Source organism: Centroberyx affinis, unplaced genomic scaffold, assembly GCF_046629955.1.
Source record: "Centroberyx affinis isolate AG114_WGS23_722 - 3 ecotype Tasmania unplaced genomic scaffold, CSIRO-AGI_Caff_v1 ptg001066l_1, whole genome shotgun sequence".
NCBI lineage: Eukaryota > Metazoa > Chordata > Actinopteri > Beryciformes > Berycidae > Centroberyx > Centroberyx affinis.
This window is the reverse complement of record NW_027279616.1, coordinates 44457-60202: the sequence shown is the minus strand read 5'-3', so window position 1 is coordinate 60202 and position 15746 is coordinate 44457. Positions and strand designations below refer to the sequence as shown.

The following is a 15746-nucleotide window of genomic DNA, read 5'->3' as shown; positions in this document are numbered from 1 at the left end:
GAATTCCAACCAGAGATTTGTGAAGGCCTATTCCCACACAGCTGCTGACTCTCTAATGTGAAGGAACAATACAGCAGGTTGAAGGAAAAATCTGGGAGACTGGATGTCTGTAGAGGACAGTCAACTTGGTCCTTGGTAAAAAAAAAATTGAATAATGTAATAATTCATCAGTCAAACTCTCTTTTTAGGAGTTATAGGCAAGTTTGACTTGATGACTATCAGAGAATCTAAATCTTCACATTTCCTACTTATATTTCCCACTGAGCAGTTACAGGGGGTTTGCCCTGTGTAATCCATTCTTTCCATGAGATTCTCACCTTGTCAGTCTGGTGGGCTGCAGCTCAAGAAGAGCCTCTTTGCAGTGCGGTCTTCATTCTGAGCTCAGTCATCTACTGCCCCCTGGTGGAACTGCATCACAGCTGCAGCGTTCTCAGGTGTAAGACCTGTGTAGAGACTGAGTTAGAGTGACATAATGTGTGCGCTACCATGATTTCATCCATGATTGCCGGGCTTGGAATGAAATATCTGACGCTAATCTATAATAAGCTTGAAATGAGATTTAAATGAGCCTGAAATATTGTTGCTGCCACTGTGGTCTACATTATCATTATTACTATCAATGCTCTCATAATACCACCTTTATTACTCTGCCATCAACAGCTCATTATGAAAACCATTATGTTTTCCCTCTTTCATCATCCTCTCTCCCTGCAGGCGGTCTGGGTTTGGAGTGACAGAGTCGAGCTGTTGAGCCAGGCATGTCTCTCATCCTGCAGCCAGGCCAGTACAGGTCGAAATCTGGAGGAACTACAGGACAGAACAGCCTGCAGGTCTCAGGCCCATAGTGATCTGTACAGCTACACTCTTCTCACACTAGAAACTAGAAAGTCCAGTGTGAGTGCATCTATAATTCATTGACCTTTTTACTCCATTCAAAATAAATTAAAGCCATTTTTCATGCTCCATTATGCTTTAATCATATCTCATGAGAGGGAAGTTTAAAACATATTTCAACACATTGATTCAGATGCATCCAAACTTTTGTCATTAGAGTCTTTCATAAAGTGTGAAGTCCCTTAAGGAACACCTTCAATACATTCTGTTTAATCATTTTAGCTTCCTGGGGAAGAGCTACTGTTTTGTTTAAATATGGAAGGACATGGTCTGTGAAACTGATGCCCTTTTCCAACTGGATGGAGCAAAGGAGCTTCAAATATGTGTCCAGAATCCTGAGGTCCACTTTGTCCATCTGACAGAGCTGCTCACTGCTGGACTGGAGGTACAACATCATCAATGAAAATACAGAATCCTGCAAGGCTCTCAACATGTGGCATGAATCAGATGTGTGTCCTAATGGAGGCATGGTGTTATATTCATGGAAATATAGCCCACCTGGATTTAATCTTCAACTCATTTGCAATTTGTAGTCGAGGTAAACTTGATGTTAAAAATAACTAGTCAATTTATTCTGAACACAGCTTCTACTTATAATTCAGCAGTTGCACATTCATAATGTTAAGTTCCCTGCTCTGAAACTGTTTTAATGCATCAAGGGCCTCCAAGTCCTGGATAACATCCTCAAACTGCACCTGGTCTACCACAATAACACGACTTTCTCTTTGGTAAAATATTGTCACATCACACAGGATCACGGCTGACTTTATCACACATGGTCAGAAAATTGTTGTTTTGTGTAAATCTAGCTGAAAACTCTTGGGGTTCGGTTTTACAGATCGAAATTCTGCCGAGTCCAAGACAAATATTTGCTTTTACATCGAAGATTGTCATAGGGGAAAAATATTAGTCTTGGTCCAATACATAGTTCTCTGCTTGGTCAAATCCTCCTTTCAATCTTTGAAATAGAACAGATAATCTACTATTGTTTTTTTTGTTTTTGTTTTTGTTTACAGCGATGTCCTTATTTTACTGGTCACATAGTTCAGCCAGCAACAAACAAAAGTTATTTAATAGGACAGACAGCTTTTACACAACAACACACAACATACAACAACACCGAAGTAATAAAAAACAACTTTATTAACTGTATTAGAAGTGTTGGCGTAATACAGTTAATAAATGTTTGTTGGTCCACATTTGAGCCACATGATTCTGCGGGAGAACCCGTCTATACAGCCAGATATCGCAATGCCAAACGGTTTTAATTTGTCATACCCGTCTACATGCCACAAGTAATTTGGACCCATAGAATAGTACATGCGTCTAATAAACCTACGGCGTGTCCGCGACAAGGTTCCGACAAGGTTAATGTCACGATATGTTGAAAGCATATCGAGAATTACATCATATGAATGTCCTTTGTTCAAATATTCCCTTATGATTTCAATCTCCTCTTCCATCCTTTCAAACTCAGTTTAAAATTTGTGCAAGGACACTGCTGAGAGTAGTACACAATAGAAACAGGAAATGACATTGAATTGTCGCCAGGGACTTGGGTTCTGTCCAATCACAAACAAGAAGTGTTGTCCCACCTTTTCCGTGATCTGAAATGTCGTTGTGTTTTGTGAAATGTTGCGTTTTGTGAAATGTCGTGTTTTGTGAAATGTTGTTTTGTGAAATGTCGTGTTTTGTGAAATGTCGTTGCGTTTTGTGAAATGTTGCGTTTTGTGAAATGTTTTCTGAAATGTCATGTTTTCTGAAATGTTTTGTGAAATGTCGTGTTTTGTGAAATGTCTTGTTTTGTGAAATGTTGTGTTTTGTGAAATGTCGTTGTGTTTTGACCCTTAGGGCCACCGTAGTTCGGTGTTCAGCGGTGCTCAGGGACACATGGTTGTTTATAGACACCACACTGGCTGTTGTGCAAGACACTAACAACTACACCACAGATGGCTTCACTTGATAACCATCACACCAAGTCAGCTGGTTTACATAAAAAGGCTGTAAAAAAGAAATGTGGTTGAAAACTGTTTGCCAGTGGAGTTTTCCAATCTGCTTCCAAAATCTTCAATTAAAGTCAAACACTGGAGTTCCTGCATCAAGAGTTGAGGTGAGCGCTTTAAAACATGGCTACTTAAAAAGAATAAATCCAAAATTACCATTGAAATTTACAAACTACAGCAACTGACTACAACAAAACTAAGCTACAACTATAAGTCAGTCAAAATAAAATCACCAACCAAAATGACATCAAAGCACACAAAAACACCAATCAAAATGACAATGAGCACTAATCAAATGACGTCCAAGAATACCAACCACAATAACACTGAAAACAAAAGCATCAAAAAAAAAAAAAAAAGCCATCCAAATGAACAAAAACTGTCAAACAAAATGACATCTAAATAAAACAAATGGGTGGGGACGGTTGGTTTCTATTTGTATGGCCTGTAATCACTGTAGCAAAACAGAGCTGTGTTTAGCTCTGATGGGTTATGATATTAAAAAAAAAAACAGTTTTCCATCTGCAAGTCAAACTCTCAAGAACAGGGTCATTAATAAAGCCAAAATATAGATACGTTTTCAAATAAATTATTGATTGTATTTCAAACATGATTCTCATACATTTTGACCACAGGTTTGACAGACCCTATGTGTTTCTACCATCACATGTACAAAGACTCTCTAGGGGGCAATTTGCAGTGCCATGGTAAATTTATAGACTTTGCCAAATATTCTCATGATTTTGTTGTGTGTGTGTGTTTGTGCAGAGATCCAATATGGCTACTGGGCATGTAGACCAATCCAGAGTCACTGGAAATATATTTTCTAGCAGGGTAGATATGTGGGCTGTTATCTGCAAATTAAACAAGACGGAAGTATTTTGGATGGGAAGTGATTTGTGGATCAGTCATGCGATGTAGGCGGCTTCACTTCCCTGTACGTCCCGGAGCCTGTACATCACTGTATTATGCCATCAGCCCCCCCTCTCCTGTGTTTGCGGCCCAGAGACACACGTGTGTGAGCTAAAACCACCTGCGTGACACACGGGTCAGGGGGCAACGGCTTAATCAGAGGAGCCACGCTCCAGACTGCGAGCGCTGCGGTACGGGGCTTTACAGATGACTTTTAAAGGCTATTCTGTAACTTTAAATTGGCTCCGGGGAAGCCTGCCGGCCAGTGTGGCATCAGATAATGGGGATTTTAATAAGGGAGAGGAGAAATGTCTCCATTCTCCTTAATCACCCTCTGATTCTCTGCACTCCCACAGTGCAGAACATGGAGGAGAGGAGAGAAGGAAACCAAGGCTGAGCAAATGTGAGATATCCGTTCTCCTCTACAAATCACGGAAATGGCCTAGTTCACAATTATATTTTCTAATATAATGACTATCTATCAATGCAAATGATGCATTAACTCCCCCACTGATTGAACTGACTCAGCTACTCATTTCTATAGATCATATACTATAGCTCGTCTGCTCTTTTACAGTCGAAGATCTTAATATCTTAATTAAAAAATCAATAAAGTCAACCTCTAAGACCTAACTTCACACAGAGGAGAAAAACCACATCACCTACACAAACTGCTGAAAGATCAGCGCCCCCTGCTGGAGCACACCACCAAGACTTTACATCCCCCATTCAGGTCTGATTGAGTAGCATCTGTCTAAAATGCAAAACTTGGACTATGACATATCCAAAGGAGTCACCATCTAACAGAGTAAGGGTCAGATAGCAAAGCCAGGAACTAAAGCTCCACCACAGGACTGGTTTCCCCGGCTCAAAAGGTTTCTCCTACTGGGGGAGGAGAGTGAAATCTGCTAGTCAGCCCAGGAGCTTGAGAGTGTTCCTGCGCTGGCCCACTTGTCTTTATTTGTTTGTTTCAGAGAACCATGTATACATTTCCCTTCACCTTTACAGACCGCTCTATCCAGGACTGCTCTCTCATGGCTCACACTCTTCTGCTTCACTCTGTAAGATTGAATTATCTCAGTCAATGAGTGGAAAATTATAAAAAACTGTTTCTTTGGGGAGCAACTGGACTGTGGCTATGGACGTCAACATACATTATAAATCACACCGTGTTCAGTGACTTGAGAAACTATCTTACAGCAGTCTCTCAAGTGTCATATAAAGTCTGTGATGTGTGGACTCAAGCTAAAAGAGATCCTTTAAATAAGAAGTCACAATAAATCACTCAACTGTGAATTTCATGGATTATTAGATATACAATTGTCTTTTTGTTTTGCACAGAATACAGTAAAGTTTAGTCTTGATGTCCTAGATTTCATAGAAAAGTAAAACCAATGGTAAATAAAGCTATTTTCGTTTCAAACTAGAGTCATGCACTATATGCTGTATGATTCAGATAGGAGAAACATGGTAAATCATGCTGTTTATAGTCTGTGTATATTCAGCCTCCATCACAATAAGCTGTGCTGATGTTGTGCCATTTGTAGGCCGCCACTGTTTGTTGCACCCCATTATATTTAAATTTATTGGATCATTATCTGTGCCATCTATTGTATCCGTGCCAAGGGTTTTTGGCAGTGTGTTCTTGTTGAAAGTGAAGACAGGGGGAACCTCTGCGCTTCATGAAATTATGTTATTTTCCCATTAGTTTCTATCAATCACATGAATGCCGAAAACTGTATAACAAGATGCTTTTTAATCAGGCATGTCAACAGGACGGTTTGTGTTTGCTCGTTCTTGTAGAAGCTGAGTTGATTTGAAAGCTGGTAGGTGGCATTTAGCTTTATTGGGAAGCATTTAAATTACTGGCAAAAGGTCAGTCAACAAAAATAGCCTTTATTGATAGGTAAAATTATATTAAGGCAAACATAATCCTGAGACTGAGAGACAGGCTGAATAAGTGAATGAGTGAGTATTTTTGATTTTGGCTGTATGTTCGTGTTCAACACATTTGTAAAAAAAAGAAAAATACATAGTGTGTCAACAATGGATATCAGAAATGATTGGCACTGTCTCTGGCTGCATCACCAGACTTCACATCCTCTGATTTGGAGCTCTGTTGGAACACACACACACACACACACACACACACACACACACACACACACGCTGTAAATATACTATAGCCATATACTGTATGCTTTAAACTGTGTCTAATGCATGTAAAAGAGATGCGTTACTTTTTGCTATGTGTGTTAATTACTGAACCTGTGTCCATTATGTTCATATGGAAAAGTTTGTTGCTGCAGAAATGTTCAAATAAAATTCTCCACTAATGTTGCTGATGAATCTACTGTCACCATGAACTTGTCTCAGGTCAGTACTGATCCCTGAATGTGAACCTAATCTTCTTCCTCTACCTTAGACTTGAAGAGGAGGTTGATGACGCCCTTGGAGCGTCTGTCTGCGGTCCGGTCGGAGGTCAGGCAGACGGACATGCTCTTACTGTCCCTCCTGGCTCTGGGGGTGTCCGCCTCATCTGCCCCCCCCACCACCGACAAGGACAGACCTATGGATAGAAGTGAGTGAGCATTTAGTGTTGGCGTGTGTGTGTACAGTGCACTATACAGTGAAACCTCTGTTCATTCCAAGTCCATCCAGACCAATATTTCATTGCTGCTTGTGCTCTCACAGCTGTTCTACTGTTGTACAGCATGTTTTTTTGCAACGCTGGTGGCACTTTGTGTATGCACAGTAAATCCCCCAGAGCCTGTAGCCAGCTTTGCTAATCAGAGGTAATGTATTAACACGACAGTGAATGCTGGCTCAGCTGGCTTGGTCCAAGATGGCGGCGTGCCAGCGGAGAATCAGTGAATTGAGGTCGTCTGCTAGGTTTTGAAACGTTAGTTCATTCAATTGAGATAATGAAATGTAAAACATCAAATTGTAGGCCAGTTCTGAAAAAATGACTACTGAGGAGATTTCTCACTAATTTTCCCACTTGCATTACATTTGCTTTCGTTTGTGTTGGGTCGAGCCACTACTGCAACATTCCCCTCCTTGTTGAGATATTATACACTAAGCTTCAAAGACATGTTCCCACCTTGGCCTGTGGTGTGTGTGTGTGTGTGTGTGTTGTGGGAGGGCTGCTGTTGAACAAAAACCTTTCTTTTTATAGTCAGTTTTGTGGGCCCTCGGGTCATTAAGTTAAACGTAATCAGAATATGAATGATGTAAACATCCATTTCAAATACCAAAAAAAGAAAACAAAATCAGAAATCAGAGTTACAATGTTTGCATTTGACAGCAGCAGTGTGTGGGTTCGTATGTGTGTTTGTCACCTGTGATAGCAGGCAGGGATCTGGAATTGGCATTGGTCAAAGACACATTTCCTTCGTTGGGCTCAGACAGGTTGGTGTCACTGCGGAACTCCTGTTTCTTAGACAGCTAGAGGGAGACAGAGATCACACAAGCTCACACTCACTGGCCTGGGCTAACAGTCAGAGTCACAATCAGTATGATCAGCAAGGACAATAAACAGACAGGAATTTGGGTTCAGTCATATGGAAGGGAAGAATCTCAACATTAATGCTTCCACAAATATTCAACACCGTATCACTTGTACTTGCTGTCCTTCCAGTTTCTCTCACTTTCTCTCTCACCCATTTTCAGTCCAATTTGCCATCACTCTCCCTTTTCCTCATACTTCCCTCCTTCCCTCTCTCTCTATCCCACCGTCTCCCTCCCTCCCTCCCACTCTCACCCGCTTGCAGTCCAGCGTGCTCGTCCTCTCTCTCTCCTCGGTGATGAAGATCATGCTGCTCCTCTTCTTCTTCTTCTTGCTCTTCCTCAGTCTGACCTCCCCGTCGCCCACCGTCACCACCCCCTCCTCCGCTGCGCTCACGCTCAAGCTGCCACTGGAGCGCTGCAGGGTGGGGGTGCGGGGGGATGGGGAGTCCGGGGGGAGGTCCCTGGGAGGAGGGAGGGAGAGAGGGAGAGGGAGGAAGAGAGTCCAATGGTGATTATCAAAAATCAAGAACGGCAAGTTGATACAATAGCAAAAGGTTGTGGCCAGAGGACTGTATATGGGTGGGTCAGGAAACAGTGTGTGTGTGTGTGTGTGTGTTACCTGTCTGCGTGGGACCTGGTGGGAGTCCCACATTCAGACCCCTGCAGCGAGGAGATAGAGATGATGGACTGACGGATGGAGCGCAGCATGGAACGAGGACGAGTGGACTTCCTCTCATCCATGTCCGGCTAGAAGCGAGGGATGATAGACGGACAAGAAAGTGAGAGAGAGAGAGAGAGAGAGAGAGAGAGAGAGAGAGAGAGAGAGAGACAGAGGCGGACATTACAATATGTCAATGGAAAGTTCTGGAGAATAAGAAAATACTAAGATGGCAGATAGTGAAAGTGAATGGAGCTTCTATCTAAAGCAAAGACATCATCATCATTATGGGAGAATTACAGGAGAAACAGAATGTATTAGAGCATGCAAGAATGGCAAAAGTTAGTAAAGTTATTCTAAAACACAGACCATAACATCATTGCTCCTGTTCTTCATTAGTGTAATCTCTCCTGACCGGGGAGACCCGAGTTACAAGATAATGACCATATTTAGCCCCAATTAGCTCGTCCAAACCCAGTTCTGGTTGCGGAGGCGGATCTGGGTACAAATCCCAAATCAAAGCTTTTCTCAAAGGCTTTCACGGAGCATTTTGATCTTAAACTTTGGCCCGGGTCAGCTCATTTGCACTCATTTGGTCAGCAATTACTGTGTGTGTCCAGCCTTGCAGGAAAGAACATGTGTAGGATTACGGAGAGGCGCCACATCTCAGTAAACTGTCTCTCATCCCCCTCTTTCCCCCCAGCATCCTCTCTCTCTCTCTCTCTCTCTCTCTGTGTTCTTACCAGCTCTCTCACTCCATACTCCTTCTCCACTTTTTTCTTCAGCTGTTTGAAACACTCCTCCATGCGCTCATGGAACGGACGCAGGTCATCGGTCACTCTCTTCCCATGGAGGGAGATCCCCCCACCTAGTAATGGGATCTATAAATATAAAGGTTCTGTGTTATTGCGTGTATTTATGGTTTAGTGTAAGGCTTATGGTGGGATTAGGCATGCAGTGGTGAGCGCTAAGTTATGTTTAGGTCTCTGAGGACGGATGTAAGTCAGTAGAACGTCCTCACAAACATAACACAAGAACGTACGGTGTGTGTGTGCATGTGTGTGTGTGTGTGTGTTCAGTACCTGCCATGCGATGAGGTCTTTGAGGCGCAGCAGTTTATCTCTGTCCTCTGGGTGCTGCTGAGCGTACTCCTCGGTGAAGAACGCCTGGCACAGAGGAAATATTAAAAACGACTTTAATAAATGACGGCTATAATTTTCACCTGCTCAGGCAGTTTGTAAATTAATAACTGAATTTTCCACCTGCATATGCAGTTTTAAAGCGCTCTGATCTCATCCTACGTGGGATACGGTTACATTGAATGGTGTTTGAGGGTGAGCACTAATGATATTTAGGCTTATGAAGAGACCAGACTAACCATTTCATAGCATTTAATGTCATTTGGACGGCGGAATTAGACTTTGATCATGAAGTGCCTGAGTAGGTGATATGGATATATGATATTAACAGGATTAAAGTCAAGACATCGGGAGAGATGAGGAGTCTCAAAGTCTAGGGTCAAAGATTCTTCACAGGAAAATGAAAAGCATAGAATTTAGATGGTGAATCATTGTCTTACAGCTATCAGAGGAGTATATAGTGCCTGTCAAAACTCCACACACACACACCGACAACAAGGACTGTTTTCACTTATTTAAAATGGAGGTCATTGAGAAACACTCAAAGAAAGTCAAAGGAAGTGCAAACTTGAGATAGATGCTGTAAACATGATGGAATGGGTAGTTTTGTGTGACCTCTACCCTTCTTATACTAGCATTAAAAAAAAATGAATGTTATGTTTTTTCAGCAATAAAACCAGTCGGGACAGTCGGCCTTTTGACATAGTTTAACAAGGAGGCAAATAAAGGCCCACTATCAAAGATTTACATGATATTCATTAAGCTCATGCTCATCTTTTATTATACTTAATAGTACAGTGTAGATTAGTCAGCAGCAAAAAGACCAAATTCACTATCCAAAAACCTCTATATATCATTATGTGGGGCTATGAGGCGGGTGTGTCCTTGACCTCTGACCTTTTCATACTTGGCAAAACCGCCCATGACTGCCGGGTCCACGATGCCGTTGAGCAGCATGGAGAGGGGGTTGATGGGAAGGCTCCAGTCGGCCTGGTATTGGTTAATCATGGTCAGAATCTTCTCATTGGTGGACTCCATGGTCTCTATGGCATTCTCCAGTGGAGACAGGGTGGTCTGGGAGGGGCAGAGGAACGGAGAACGGGAGTGAAGAGGATAGAGGAAGGGCAGGGCAGATCAGGAAGGGAAGATGGAGAAAAATATAGGAAGGAGGGAGTGAGTCAGTAGAGGTGAGACAGACAGAGGTGAGACACTGGAGGCACTAACTCACATCTAAGAAGGTAGATACAGGTCAAACTACAGACTGAGAGACAGACATGGAGGTAGACACACTCACACCAACTTACATGTTTCATGTCAGTGGCCTCAAACCAGCGCAGGATCCCTGGCAGCTTATAGACAGTGGTGAAGGTTGTGCGCTCGATCCACATAGACTAAAGCAGAGGGATGGGAAGAGAAAAAAGAGGGATAACAGTTAAACAGCATTCATGTGAATACTTTGACCAGAATCTCATAACTTATCTTATATTAGAATCCACAACCTTACCTGGTACTTATTTCAGAATGTGATACTTCATCTCGTGCCTTAAATCTAATATCTTATATGGGTTCTGAATGGGTCTCATTGGCCCTATTGCCATAACTCTTGCTCTATCCATTTAAAAACTTAAATTGAAGGCAATAACTCACAACAAACTCATTGTTGGGGTCCACAGGTCCTTTCCTCACAGGTCTGGAGTAGTGGAAACGCTGCACGTAGTTGGACTTGTAGAAGCTACACATGGCACGGGGAGAGGGAGATGGAGACGGAGGAGAAAGGCAAACAACGGAGGCAAAGAGGGAGAAGAGGAGAGAAATATTTTACGAGAGGGGAAAATGGCAAAAATATGACATATGGCTGTTTAGAGTCAAACCAATATTTAACTTGATGGAAACTGTATGAAGTAAACGGAGAGATTTGTTGGCACTGACTTGATAATCTGGTCAGGGACAGGTTTGTTCTTGAGGCGCGGGGGGATCTCGAGGACAGGCTGCACTGTGAAACACTGGATATCTGGTGCAGCAGGCTCAGGAAGACAGCATCACTACAGAACCACATGATGGAGAATATCGCTCCATCCCCGTCTCTGTGTGTGCAAAGCGTCGGTGTGCTTAAGGGATGTGTCCATGTTCAAGAGATGGGGCTTTAAGCATGTTTACTTGTGTGTGTGTACCTTTGTTGTTGTGGGTTGGCTAGTGTTGCTTTTGTTTGTCTGTGGAAATATTATGCAAATGCAAAGACCGGCAAATCCTCTGCAATATTAATACACGCTTCTGAAACATTTAAATGGAATCTGCAGATTTCAGAAAGACATGCTGAGATCTTTAAATACTGCCGTCAGTTGAATTTAAGACCATTTTAATGTTTAGGGACATGACATCCAGTAACTTACTGTGAACAACTGTAAGTGGCAGTAATATAATACAGCTTATGAAAATACAATCAACACTGCTGCCAGTCACATTGTTTGTCATGGCATTTGCCTTATTTTGTTTGCTTTACTTTCCAACTCTGCCTTCAAAAAATAAACTTATCACAACATGGTGAAAAAATGAATACATCTAATAAGGGACCAATCAAATAAATACATAATATAACTTTTTAAGGCCTTAAAATTAGATAATTTTTGTGTGTGTGTGTTCTGAAGGATACACTGCAGCGGGGAGTTCCTGATGTCGTCCCCTGGCATGGTGGTGGTGTTGAGGCGCACGGCGCTGGGGAACTGGCTCATCAGATGGTTCTGGAAGTCCTCCCTGCGCTCATACTCCTTACCGCGGTGGATAAACACCTTGTTCTGAACCCATGGGAAAATGGACTGGAGTTAATAATATTTATAAAACAATGAAGTGGTACTTTATCCTGTCATCGCCATAGGGAAATTCTTTTTCTACTTGATGTCAGCCCCACTAGAGCTGCTAGGGATCCAGTGTCTTGCTCTAGGGAAATGCTTGCCAACAAGGGGGCCTGACCTAACCGTCCACTTAAAAGACAGTAGTCCTACTCACTACGATATCCTAAAAAAGTGTGTCTGTAGTGTGTCTGTATCTCTCTGTCTTAGCAACACATAAGCTGTGTATTTTATACTCATTACCACAGCAGATTAACAGATCTGATAACTGAGACAGCTATAAACACTGGAATATTCCATTTCTGCCGCTGAAATCCACAGATCCACAGTTTTCCCTGATGGTACTTTATGTTCCATTCCTTCAACTATCTAGCTGTTGTGTTCAGGAACATCTCCACTGCTATGATTTTTCATGTCTTAGCCTCATTGCTTACATTGGGAAAAAAGTATTCTTGGACCCCACTGTGAAAGGAAGGGAGTCAGTATGTTTCCTATTCTAAGAAAAGTGTTATATTTTTAAAAAAGAGATTTTGTCAAACCCTGAGGAAGGGAGGGTAGCCCTGTCCATAGTAGCCCACTGCAAAGTAGTCTGGCTTAGGCCTCAAGATCTTCATAATGTTCTCATAGAACTTGGCCTGCTTCTCCTGCAGAGGGAGAGGGAGAGAGAGAGAGAGAGAGAGAGAGAGAGAGAAAGAGAGAGAGAGAGAAAGAGAGAGAGAGAGAGAGAGAGAGAGAGAGAGAGAGAGAGAGAGAGAGAGAGAGAGATACGAGGGGAGATTTTCAGTTATGCACTGTGCAGCCATAGCAGTTTTATCAGCCAGTGCCAATGACAATGCCACCCTCAGCAGAATGCTGGGCCTTTGAGGGTGATAGATGAGAAAAAGATAAAGCGACACCATCCAAGGGTAATGTCTGTCATTTATATAACCACATAAATTCAGCATTAGCTGAGACAACTGCTGCCGAACACATATAGTGTGAGCGAAAGATTTTCCCATTGTTGGGAAGTGTGTAATTCTCTCTGGGGACGGGAAAAGAATAGTGGAGTGAAGGGGAGACAGAGGAGAGGATGGTGCCGAACCAGAAGTTGAGGTTTGGGTATGGAGGGAATCACTCCTGATCACTCAAAGCAAGAGATCAAGGAATCAGAAAGAGTGATTGAGAGGACAAAGTAAGGGGAGTCAGAGAGAGTCTGAAGCTGCTCATGATTGGCATAAAGGAAGCACATATTCGGGGTCATATGGTAATTAGGGAATCCAAAACTAGAACTGGATTTGAAAAAATAAAAAAAGGAGTCAAGGAAGTGTTCATTTTGAAGCATGGGTGACTGGAACTGGATGCAAAATAGTGGTGTGCTGAATTATTGGTAATGTTTGAGAGTACAGATGACTAATTTAGTGTAAAAACTGCATATTAGGAACAAAACAGAATTTATGAAGGTATGACCAAACCCACCAATCTGACCCGTGTCATTTAATCAAGATCAAGGAAATAATCTGGCTGTAGGTGGCAATAGATCTCTCAAATTTATTGAGGGTTCAGTAAACGAGGCTGCACTGGAATTGAGCTATGATGCTGCGACCAACAACATGAATAGATCGCCTGAATTCTCGTCTTTTTCTTCAAACTTTCCCTCGACCTCGAGCAAAAGCCTATGCAGGGAGCTCAGGGGAGAAGGCGGTGAAAAGTAAATGTGAAATCATAATTAATGTGTGGATAAATATGGACGTTTGAGTTTGTTATGCATTACCAATCTCTTGCTGAGCAGCTCGTAGTCAAAGATCTCGTTCTCATACTGTTCAGCCAGCTCCTTACACAGAGTAATGGCCTCCTCCCACATCTACACACACACACACACACATACCAAGGAAAAGAAACAAAAGTGAACTTCATTACACCATCTGCTAATAAATCCACAGCTGTCATGGCGGAAATTCATCTTGAGAATCGTCTATGTTTTCAGCTCTCTGGAGAGTGGAGGGAAATATCTCTATCACTTCTACAGAGAACATAACGTGCTCATGGAGAATAACAAATGAATATGATGCTTTCATATTCTGCGCAGGCAGTATGACAGTGCGCACGCAACATCATCTATTCCTTAAAAGGTACAGAATTGGAAAGTGGAAACATTTTGAACTAAGTTTGTGCAACGCATATTGATTTCATGGGCTTTTGTTTTGCCCTAAGTCGAAGATTTCTTTTGCCTACAGTATTTTGCTCTGTTTACCTTTTGCTGCACGTAATTCAAAAAGCTGCGTCAATATACCATTAGCAAAATCATGTCTTAACTGTACTGCCAAATACTTTTCACGGCTAAAGTAAATCATTTCTCCAGAGTGATCTGGGGATACTTTTAAATCTGTCTACGACCCATTTTTGGGTCCTGATCAACACTTGAAAAACACCACATCACTTACCGTAGGCAGTGTCTAGGAAAGAGAAACTAATACATTTCAGAGGAACTAACTTCAGAATGTAGCATCCATTTATTCTAACCATGTATGTACAACATAGTGTAAAGGCATGCTGACCTTGCCCTTGTCAAAGTAGTCGATGATGGTGTCGTAGAGCGTTTCTTTGAGCTGCCGCTGGGTTTGAGAACCGTGGAACTCGAACTGGGGGCTGCACACATCATCTGACCACTGGATGGAGAGGGGAAGGAAGAGAGAGATACGGAGGGAAGGACAGAGAGAGTACAATACAAGTGAGATATGAGTGGGACTTTAGATGATTTAATATTGTTGAAACAAACAAAAGAAAAAAAAAAACAGCACACCGCCTTCTTTTTGCTGTCCCATTTGTCATTGTGTTGAAACAGATCTTAAGATTAGGGGAAGTGAAGGACTTAAAAGTGAACTGACAGAGTTTTTCCTTTGTTATAATAAATCAGTATTAGCACATAAGTTTGCCTTACACATAGGGACCCAGCAGTGCACAAAAACAGACAGTACAATGCCCATTCATCATAGAAATTAGATAATAGTTCATCCAATTATTATATGAAATTACACAAAATTCGCTTAGAAACCACAACAATAGAAGGACATAATGAAATCTTATACTGAATTCAGCAGCCAGATGCTAACTGGGATGAATGTTATTTGCAGATCTTTTCCTTTCATTTGTGGATGGTACATTCTGCATGCAGGGTTTGTGTGATAGGTCACTGGTGATCTTTTTATGCTCCTTCTGTTGTTGAATAATAATAAAAAAAAAAAAAAAAGTGTCCCACAGCCAATGCAGCAAAAATGGTTTTAGTCCATAATGACGGCTGAATGCTGTTGTAGACTGTCTAATTGCTGGAACTGTGCTAGCTGCTTAGGATAGTGGGGAAGAGGATTACAGCATGCTGTGTGTTCCAGCTGGCTCTTTCCATTAGTGTGAACTGGGCATGGCGGGGCTGACAGTGGAGATGAATGGCGACTATAAAAACTGTTAGAGTTCAACTGCTTTGATGTAATGATACTAGATAGGAAAGAGAGAGAGAGGGAGAGGGAGAGAGAGAGAGAGAGAGAGAGAGCAAGAGATGCCCCGATTCCACTGTCCCTCTCTGTGAGCCTCTAAGTGTCCCATAAAAGAGATGAAGAGAAAAGTGAGGTCAAACACACACACACACCGACACAGATACACACTGACACACGCGCAACAAGACACATGCATGGCACAGACACTCGCACACACACACACACACATTGCATCCATCACCATAGTGATCCGGCCACAGTGGCCGATGCCATGCAATAAACCAGCCTCAGAGCTTCATCATTTTGGAGGCCAGCGC

General features: G+C 42.2%; 1 protein-coding gene across 1 annotated transcript in view; it reads right to left on the bottom strand.

Moving 5' to 3' along the window:
• Nucleotides 1–5550: 5550 nt before the first annotated feature.
• dock2 (dedicator of cytokinesis 2) overlaps nucleotides 5551–15746 on the bottom strand; it is a gene marked incomplete at its 5' end in the record, with an annotated part of 53751 nt that continues 43555 nt past the window's right edge. The window contains 15 exons of the mRNA XM_071523117.1: nucleotides 5551–5925; nucleotides 6230–6378; nucleotides 7151–7256; nucleotides 7573–7780; nucleotides 7939–8066; nucleotides 8721–8858; nucleotides 9060–9143; nucleotides 10014–10190; nucleotides 10421–10507; nucleotides 10764–10848; nucleotides 11046–11127; nucleotides 11767–11908; nucleotides 12502–12606; nucleotides 13713–13802; nucleotides 14497–14607. Coding sequence (XP_071379218.1) covers nucleotides 5863–5925; nucleotides 6230–6378; nucleotides 7151–7256; nucleotides 7573–7780; nucleotides 7939–8066; nucleotides 8721–8858; nucleotides 9060–9143; nucleotides 10014–10190; nucleotides 10421–10507; nucleotides 10764–10848; nucleotides 11046–11127; nucleotides 11767–11908; nucleotides 12502–12606; nucleotides 13713–13802; nucleotides 14497–14607 — 1755 coding nt within the window. The remainder of the gene's footprint in view (nucleotides 5926–6229; nucleotides 6379–7150; nucleotides 7257–7572; nucleotides 7781–7938; nucleotides 8067–8720; nucleotides 8859–9059; nucleotides 9144–10013; nucleotides 10191–10420; nucleotides 10508–10763; nucleotides 10849–11045; nucleotides 11128–11766; nucleotides 11909–12501; nucleotides 12607–13712; nucleotides 13803–14496; nucleotides 14608–15746) is intronic.